At 35.7% G+C, this 10093-nt stretch overlaps 1 protein-coding gene across 2 annotated transcripts; it reads right to left on the bottom strand.

Moving 5' to 3' along the window:
• Window positions 1–2221: 2221 nt before the first annotated feature.
• On the bottom strand, window positions 2222–8889 carry LOC129373616 (HAUS augmin-like complex subunit 1). Of its 2 annotated transcripts, none has more exons than XM_055051640.1 (9): window positions 8714–8889; window positions 5066–5240; window positions 4506–4638; window positions 4303–4437; window positions 4079–4202; window positions 3602–3667; window positions 3429–3500; window positions 3207–3254; window positions 2222–3113 (listed from the first exon to the last, which is right to left on the bottom strand). In XM_055051640.1, the coding sequence occupies exons 1-9, from the start codon at window positions 8744–8746 to the stop codon at window positions 2976–2978; spliced, it is 924 nt and encodes a 307-aa protein (XP_054907615.1). In that variant the 5' UTR covers window positions 8747–8889; the 3' UTR covers window positions 2222–2975. The 2 variants fall into 2 exon arrangements, with proteins under 2 accessions (XP_054907615.1, XP_054907616.1); XM_055051641.1 differs by lacking the exon at window positions 8714–8889 and adding an exon at window positions 5323–5409.
• Between the last annotated feature and the right edge of the window lie 1204 nt (window positions 8890–10093).

Here is a 10093-nt window from a genome sequence, read left to right on the forward strand (position 1 = left end):
ATTTTTTCCCCCCTCTTTATCCCTCCAGAAGGCGCATACATACTTCCTAGGCTTCCCTCTCTTTGACTTTCTTATTTTACGTCTTCCTGCACATTTCAGGCACAATTTTTACAAAAACACACAGTCACAGTTTGATATTTATGTTTGCTTCTAAATTGTACTGTACAAAAGTTTCAACAACTTCCAATTCCTTTATGCTTTGCCTCTTGCAATACTTTAAAATGGTTTTCAACGATTTACTGGATCTCTTAGTTGTTCTTTGGACTTTTACGATCATTATCTGTGCATCTATATGACCACAGCACTGTATAGTATGGGGTTAAAGTTAACCCAGTAGTCTGGTCTGCAACTGACTATTGTATGGAATGCATTTGTAAAATATTTAGAAAAACATTTTTATTCCTTTTCCCAACCATTCACCACCTTGTGTTTGTTACATACAATCTCATTTGTATCATGCACGTGTGATTGTACTGTGACAAAACAAATTATTTCATTGGATTGAAAGAAAAAAAACCCTGGATTTTATGTTTTACTAAGTGGGCTGATCAAAAGATGAGCAAATAACCCACACTGAGAAAACTAATTTCCAAATTGTGCAACTCATCCCCTATTTGTCCCAGTTTTTAACCACAAATGCATAAATATCAAATTCAACATCCAACAATTCATCCTTCTAATTTGTCTTTTTTTTTCCCCCATATTTTTGATATAACTGTCTCAATCTTGTGAAAATAAGTACAAAACAAGAGCCTACATCAAATCAAAAATTCAGAAAGAAGCATAGCTTATGGCAATTTACTTAAATGAAAGAAGACATTCTGGTTGCTTAGAAAAACAGATGTAAACAAATGTAATATGTGTTCTTTTTCATTCACACAAATTACATCTAGGGTTCTGTTTAACTTTAAGTTAACTCCAGCAATAGAAGATAGAACTGCAAAAAGTGTTTGATGAACAGAGCCAACCTGCCAACCTTCCAGGAAGAAAATGAATGTGAATTTAAAGAAATACAGCAGATTAAAAAATTGTAGTTATCCCAATTCACTTAAAACGATTTAACGGTTCAAATTAAATGTTTATTTCAATATATAAAGTGCAGCTGTAGTAATCAGTTATTGTTTTCGCAACAATTTGTATTTACGTCATGATTAAACCTCCATTTTCAGAACAGAACCAACAACCTAAATACTCTTTTTATGCTGTTGTTGCAAATGGAAAAATAATTGATAAATGAAAGTTGAGTAGATATGGTTTTCTTTTTCTGTAAAACTTAATAAATAAATAAATAGCTGCCATTTAAGTCTAAAAACCAGACCAGTCAAGTTTAGCATTAGAGACAAATTTGTTCTTCTAATGAGGTTTGAAAAGGAGAAAACATTTCATTACAACTGGATTCTTTACTGTCCACTGATGACCGGCCCACACTTTAAAACATTTTAACTAATTCAACTGGAATTTAAGACAATTTATATGATTTGTGTTCTGTCTCTAAAGGCCATATTATTTGTTTCAAACATTTTTCTTTGTCCACACTGTAAAATGTAATAAGTTCACTTTACTTAAAAAAAGTTAGGAAACCGATTGCCTCAAAATCTCCAAGTAAAGTAGCTAATTCATTATAAGGTGTTATAGCTATAAATGTTTACACCACTCAGATAATGGCAGTAAACCTGATTTTGATTAACTCAAAATCATTAGTAAAGTTGACTATAAAATGTCAATTATGACTACTACAATTTATGAGTTATGTCAATTAAGCAATACTCATAAAAATAAGTTATGCTTACACATTTAAGCGTTCACATTACTTGGAAAATATAGGTAAACAGAGTCACCCAGGAGTAAAACAAATGTAACCTTTTTGAATAAATTGCCAGATTGTTTCTTTTTTTAAAACTGTTGGTATTCTAACCAAATGGTTCTTTTCATCCAAGCTGGGGGGCCCCAGTGGGAAAACTGCTCTCTAGTAAGCATCTGTGGCCCACTCCATGATAACGGCTCAGTCTCCATGTCAGACTGCAGATCAGGTCCTACACCAGTCAAGCTGACAGAAACCGTTGAGGTGTCCAGGCTCTGCTCCACTCCAGAGGACAGAAACCGACAGGGCAGAGAAACGCTGAGGGGATATTTTACATGCAGACAGAACAGACTGATTCTAATGTCTGCTTTTGCTTCAGGCACAAAGTGCTCCACCGTTAATTCCATGTGACATTATACCTCCAAAGCCAGTACCATTTTATTGTGAATCTCTAAAGGTTTCCTTTACCTTTAGACTTGTTGGCCAGACATTGAAGAAATTACATTAAAGCAAATGGGTGTAAAAAATACTGAGGTTTTGAGAAGAAAATCCAAGAAGTATGGAAGAGGAAAACTTATTTGGATCCCAGAAGGGCTGAGAAATGATAAGCAGCTGGACAAAAATACATTTACAAAAACAAAACAAAGAACTTGCATTTGATGAGGTTGTCCACACAGATTGAAAGTTGTTTGGATATAATCTGTGAGAACTATTTTTTACAACTCTTAAGACCAACCCCTTAATTAGATTGCTGCGATCAGAGAGGAAAAGCCAAACATTGCATTAGTGTTGCAGATGTTTGAAACAAACAGGAAGGCGTGGAGAGAGACTAAACATTCAGGTACACATTAGCAGTATATTATTTTATCATAAAATAAAAAAGCTAAAAATCATATCAGAAAATTTTACCCATTTCTAGACACTGACAAGCATGCAAACAATGTTTTTGTTGGTAAACATACAAAACAAAATAAGTTAGTTATGCAGGTTGTACAATATAAAAATGTTCAAGGTGTATGAACTAATAGGGATACTCTGTGAGCTTTTTAGGAGTGTCCAAAATCTCTGAAATATTTAACCTATATTTAAATAAGGTTCCAAAGCTAAGGAGGAAAGAAGCAAGAAGTATCCTTTCAGGTGACCCAAAATACCTCAAACCACTTTTCATTTAACATTAATGATGAAGGCAGGTAAAGGTAGAAAAGAAGAAGAAAAAATATGACTGCAAAAACTTTATTTTTAAAGAAAGGACTGCGCAACATCCAACTTCATTTATAGCCTTCATTGTCTCCAGTTTGGAATCGAGTGCAACCTGAAAAATGAACGAAAGAAAAAGTAATTAAAATGACAAACGAGCAAAAAATGGCATCTTGTATGTTATAAAACCAAATATTTAAAGACTCACTAGTTCTCTTTTTGCTTCTTCTATCTTCACTTGTGCAAGAGATGGGCTCTGAAGGTTTAGAATAAAAAAACAACAACACACATTTCAAGATTAAATTCACAAACTTAATCCTTAAATAAATTAGATTGAATGATTTTTCTTTTCAAAGGACAAAACAGGAAACGTGATCACCCCTTTTGTTGGAAAAGTAATGAAGTCTGAAAAACTAGAAAACAAACGCACCGGACTCAGGTCCATGTACGACCCCAGCTTCTTTTTCAGGGGGATTATTTCGTTTTGCAGTGCCCTGAGTTCCTGCAGGGAGAAAAATAAGATGACATGTTTCAAACCCTGAATGCAGACAAAGTAAAGCTTCTATCCCCATGGCAATGAATGTGGTGAAAATGCTGAAATACCTCAGAAAGCTGCACAATGGCCTGGTGGGTGATAGACTTGTCCATGTTCCTGGATACAAGCTGAGCCTGCAGGATTAGCAGAGCAGAATAAAGTGACTAATACAAGACAAACAACAAACTAACAAACTAAACACTGTTTCTGTTTTAAACAAGAGGCAGACGACATTGCAACTAGGTAAACAGAAATTAAACTGTTTGGTCATTTACAGGAAAAAATAATATGTTTTTTTTTTAATGAAGCTTCTTTCTAAATCTGAGCAGCAGCTTCTTATCTTGACGTATACACATTAGAAATTTTTTTCTGAGTCTAAATGTGGAGAAGTTAATCATATTTTGTCAAGAGTCAAGTAGGTTCCCATCTGTAGATAATGCGTTTTGCTGTGTTAAATCACAAAATGGCCTATAAATGATCCCACTTAGTACCTCAGCATCTATGCAATAATCCCAAATTATAAAGAGGAATATGCTGCAACATACCTCCAACCTCTGCTGTCTGATACGGAGCTCTTGAGTCTTGGCCGTCACAAAGTCCATGTTGAGCAGCCTCTCCTCTTCTTTTGCACTCTCCACTGCTTGAGATTTGGTAGTTTTGTCGATATCCCTGTCAGTGAAGACCGCCAATGTGTACATGTGTAAACCCAGCCTTCTAATCAAACTTAACTGGCACACTTTTAATCGCTCGCTTCACGCCTTATTCTTACTCTTGTAGGTTTCCCCGCAGCACCAGAATTGAACCGAGTCTTTTTTGGAGTGCCCTTAGTTCCCTTTCGAGTTTTCTGTTTGACTTCTCGACTTCCAGAAGATCATCGGTGAGATTGTTGATTGCTGGCATGAAGCTACAAACGAACAAAAGTAAAACAACCATATATTCTGATCAATGAAATACAAAGCCACAGAAAATTACCTGGTCAGTGATGTGTCTTTCACTCCCACCATAGCATTGTCCACTAAAGCAGACACGTAGTTTGCAGTCGGCTCTGACAAGCTTGCCCCAGACAAGCCGACACCGTGCAGAAGAACATCCTCAAGGTGAGCAGCTAGGGGGGATGGGATTAGTGAAATACAGTTTTTTGAAAAACATTGAAAACCAGACAAAAGAGTTCTTATGTGTTTATTATTTTGAAACTCCATACAATTTCTAAATCAGATTTCTATTTTCCCTCCAATTTAATAACAATTTCGACATCTGAGCACAAAATATTCACCTTAAATACTTCAATAGTAGTCGTTAATGTCGTTTAGTGGAGTGATATAGAGACTATTTGGAGATTGTCTCTATACTACAACAAAATATAAAACCACACCTATATCTTAAGCCATAAAAAAATATTTACTTCAGTTTCTATTAGTTTCGACATGTGCAAAACATGCCATTCGGCAAATCTAAACACTTTAGATCAATTCAGCCTTTCCGATCCAAGTGTTTTAATGCATCATCTGTTCTGCCTGCTGTATGTGCCTCACCGTCAGCCTGATACTCTGATGTTTTCTGCTTGTAGTCTTCAATGAGGAGAGCAGTATCACTGCAGCGGGCTTCACTGGACTGAGCCAGCTGATACAGTATGTCCAATGTCCTGGTGTTCACCTCAAATGATGGCACTGGCTGATCCCCAAACACTCCCTCCAACCAGCTGTTCACCTGTAGAAGAGACAGACAAATAAGACAATATCAGCAATGCGGCTGGCGCATTAATGTGTGTTTACTGGAGTCAAAGAGTTACCTTCCTCAGCTTTTCACACATGATCACAGAGAACGCATGAAAAACATAGACAGTCACTACAGAAACGTAAACGCCGTGTGTTTTCGCCCCTCCAATTAACTTCTCTTCTTCTTTAGGATTTTAACGGCAGCTTGCATCCATTTTTGTTGCACTACTGCCATCTATTGGATCCTAATTATCTAACAAATTCTCGAAATAATCCCACTGTTTTTTAAAAAACCACAAAATTTTCTTCCTCCCCTATTACTATTTAACTGATCAACCACTTTTTCAAACTTCAATTCCCTGGTACAGCCTAATTCCAATATTAATAATTTTCTTTCATTTTCATATTTTCTACAACAAATAAAAACATGTTCCATTGTTTCTACAGAATCACACCAACTACATAAACCAGTAGGATGTTTCCCCATCTTATAAAGAGTTCCATTTAATAAACTATGCCCGGTTCTTATTCGAGTTATAATTACCTCTACCTTTCTATTAACCCTCTAACCCTTTCTACATCAACTGTATTTTGAAATCTGTGTAAATGCCTTCCATTTATTTCATTATCCCACCTAATTTTCCATATCTTTTTACTTTCTCTCCAAGCTATACTTTTCCCCTCTGATTTCGATAGCTTTACTAACATATCAATTTCTTCTTTTTTACTAGCCTCCTTAGCCAACCTATCTGCTCTTTCATTACCTAAAATACCTACATGAGCAGGAGTCCAAAATAATATTACCTTTTTATTTTGATCACATATTCTATGATGAACAGCCATAACTTCATATAATATATTTTGATGATTACTTGAACATCCCTTTTCAATACTCATCAAAGCAGATAGTGAATCACTACAAATTATAAATGTATTTTCTTTACTATCCTCCACCCATTCTAAAGCTAATAATATAGCACACATTTCTACTGCATAGATACTCAAGTAATCAGATGTTCTTTTTGAAATCTTTGTATATAAATCTAGAATCACTACTGCTGCACTTGTTACTTTGTTTTTAGGATCTTTTGAACCATCAGTATAAATCTGTACATAATCATTATATTTATTTTGTATTTGATGATAAAACTCTTGGCACATATCTATCATCTTTTTCCCCTGAATATCTAAGTGTCTTGTCTACATTAATATATTTCCATGACCATGCTGGTCTCACAGGCCATACTACTGTTTGACTGAATTCTTTGTCAAATACATTAAATGTTTTTGCTCTATCATCTCCCACCCACCCAAAACTATTACTTTTCCCTTTTCCTCTCTCCCAACAATGTTGCAACACTTTCTTAACTGGGTGATCTTCATTTTGTCCTTTTAAACTTATCCAATAATTTACCATGATCTGCTGTCTTCTAATACATAATGGCATCTCTCCTGACTCTACTTGTAATGCACATACTGGAGTAGATTTAACTGCCCCTAAGCAAATTCTCAAAGCTCTTGCTTGAATATATCCAATTTGTTTAACCTAGTTTTGCTTGCTGATCCATACACCACACTCCCATAATCTATTCTAGATCGAATAATGACACATAAATATTTTTAAGTGATTCAAAGTTTGCACCCCATGTCAATCCTGTCAAGCACCTCATAATGTTAAGAACCTTTTTACTTTTTTCCATAATGTGATCTATATGATTTTCCCAAGTTAGTTTCTTATCAAAGACTACTCCCAAAAAACGAAAACTATCAACCGTTTCTAATTCTTTTCCATATAAATATAATTTTTTATCAATTCTAACTTTCTTATTTGTAAAGAACATTACTTTTGTCTTCTCAATTGAAAATTTAAAACCCCACTCAATTCCCCACTTACCTACTATATCTATACCTTCCTGAAGTTTTAAAATAAGATGTTCTATATTTCTTCCCCTTTTCCATAATGCTCCATCATCAGCAAATAGTGATTTCCCAAAACTAACTGGTATTTCATTAAAAATATCATTTATCATCACCGAGAATAATGTTGGACTTATCACACTTCCTTGAGGAGTTCCATTTTCTATTTGACACGATTTTGAAACATGAGAACCTATTTTAACTTGGATATTTCTATCACATAAAAAATCCCATATCCAGTTAAACATACTCCCTCCTATTCCTATCTGGTGTAGTTTAATCATTAATCCTTCTCTCCATAACATGTCATATGCTTTTTCCACATCAAAAAATACAGCCACAGTTTCCTTATTAATTTGAGCTTTTCTAATATCATCTTCTAAACACAATACTGGATCCATTGTTCCTCTCCCTCTACGAAAGCCACTCTGATACGGAGCAATTATATTCCTTGATTCCAAATACTGTACTAACCTCTCATTCACCATCCTTTCCATCAGCTTACATATATTAGATGTTAAAGCAATCGGCCTATAGTTTTCAGGATTACTATGATCTTTCCCAGGTTTCTTTATCGGAATAACAACCGCTTCTTTCCATTCACTAGGTATTCTTCCCTCTTTCCAAATCTTATTATACAAATTTAATATCTTCTTCAAAACATCATCACTCACATGTCTTAGCATAATATAGCATACTTCATCTTTACCTGGAGCACTATTTCTTGTTCTACCCAAAGCTCTTTTCAATTCTCCAATAGAGAAATGTTCGTTCATCAATTCATCCTTAATAATTTCCTTTCTTCTTAAAATTCCACCATTTTCTCTTTTAGTTTTCTCTCTCCCCTTTATTTCTTTATCTGATCATTTTTTCCCACTATGAATCTCCATAAATGTGCTTACTAAAATATCAGCTTTTTCCCTGTCATTTATTGCTATTATACTGTTTCTATTTAATATTGGATAACTCCATTCTCTTCTATCTCCCCCCATTTTTTTGATCATTCCCCAAACTTCCCCAATCTTTGTACTATTACCAATTTTGTCACAAAAATTTCTCCAATATATCCTTTTTGCTGTTCTTATTGTTTTCCTTAATTTAGCCTGTGATTTTTATATTCGATCAAATGTTGAAAATTATGAGACTTTTTAACCAGTTTAAATGCTTTATTTCTTTCTTTGACCACTGTTCTACACTCTTCATTCCACCATGGAACTAATTTCCTCCTATTCTTCCCTGATGTTTTTGGAATAGACCTTTCAGCAGCTTCTAATATACCCTGACTAATCTCACGACTCATATTTTCTACACTCAAATCATTTTTTATATTTGATATCTTACTCTCACATAAGTTATTAAATTTTTCCCAATTTGCTTTCCTAAATATCCACTTCCCTCCTAACATTTCAAGATTCTGCACCTGACCCATCCTTATTTTACTGACTATAATGTAATGATCACTACCAAAGGATTTATTTTCAACTTGCCAATCACATAATGGAGCTAAACAACTGGAAACAAATGTTAAATCCACTACAGATTCCTTACCTGAATTAATATCAATTCTTGTCTTTTCACCATTATTCAAAAAACACCAAAAGAAGATTTCATTTTTACATCATTTTATGCAAGTTAAATGGAAAACTTCAGAGCGACCTGGTGACATTTTTTGTGAGAAAATAGTTTCTGTTGTAAGCTTTCCCCTCCTTTTATTGCATCTCCGTCATCATCGTCATCATCATCATCATCTTACTTGAAAAATCAGCCAGTCCGTTCATGCGCCTGGTCCACAGTAGTAAAGTCAGATAGAAGAGGCTGTGGCTCCAGTCCAGTCCGTGGAAAGGACGCGTCCAGCTCATGACTCGCATCCCCTGCCCCTCTTCTCATATTAATGAGGCTCGTTGAATTCAGACTTGTTGTAGGCCTACTTAATGAAAAACCCAAACAGGAAGGTGAGGGAGATCCCGCAAGGCCGCGGCGTTCGGCTGCATCTCTCTAACTCCAATAAAGAAAGTCGGTCGCTCACACAAAGTCATCCAGCTGTCCTCCCTGAGAGCCAGAAAATACCCCCGGACGCTGAGACGCAGATCAGCAGCTCCAGTGTTTCTGTCGTAGAGAAGCAGCGGCTGTCTGGCTGCGGCGATGGACCACAGAGGAAATAGCAGCTGCGCAACAAGTTGCTCACAGGTGACGGACGAGGTGATCAATCCGATTCATGGCAACAATCGAGTCTTCCTGCGCGGATTTGTGAATGGATAGCACCATGTGGGAACTGGGAGCGATTTACAGTAACAGCTGAGTGGGAATCATGGAGTGGGAGTGGCACATAAAACTATTTTAAAGGGAACACGGGCAGCTCGCGCTAGAGTGACGCATGATTTTTTCCCCCCTCTTTATCCCTCCAGAAGGCGCATACATACTTCCTAGGCTTCCCTCTCTTTGACTTTCTTATTTTACGTCTTCCTGCACATTTCAGGCACAATTTTTACAAAAACACACAGTCACAGTTTGATATTTATGTTTGCTTCTAAATTGTACTGTACAAAAGTTTCAACAACTTCCAATTCCTTTATGCTTTGCCTCTTGCAATACTTTAAAATGGTTTTCAACGATTTACTGGATCTCTTAGTTGTTCTTTGGACTTTTACGATCATTATCTGTGCATCTATATGACCACAGCACTGTATAGTATGGGGTTAAAGTTAACCCAGTAGTCTGGTCTGCAACTGACTATTGTATGGAATGCATTTGTAAAATATTTAGAAAAACATTTTTATTCCTTTTCCCAACCATTCACCACCTTGTGTTTGTTACATACAATCTCATTTGTATCATGCACGTGTGATTGTACTGTGACAAAACAAATTATTTCATTGGATTGAAAGAAAAAAAACCCTGGATTTTATGTTTTACTAAGTGGGCTGATCA

The sequence above is a fragment of the Poeciliopsis prolifica genome, unplaced genomic scaffold (assembly GCF_027474105.1).
Source record: "Poeciliopsis prolifica strain line A6 unplaced genomic scaffold, Auburn_PproV2 SCAFFOLD033, whole genome shotgun sequence".
Classification (NCBI taxonomy): Eukaryota; Metazoa; Chordata; class Actinopteri; order Cyprinodontiformes; family Poeciliidae; genus Poeciliopsis; species Poeciliopsis prolifica.

Coding starts and splice junctions, on each gene's coding strand:
- LOC129373616 (XM_055051640.1), bottom strand. CDS start 8,746: ATGGTGAAAAGACAAGAATTGATATTAATTCAG. Junction 4,639..5,065: donor ATCAGAGTATCAGGCTGACG/GTGAGGCACATA, acceptor CATCCCCCCTAG/CTGCTCACCTTGAGGATGTT. Junction 4,203..4,302: donor CTGCGGGGAAACCTACAAGA/GTAAGAATAAGG, acceptor CTTCACTGACAG/GGATATCGACAAAACTACCA.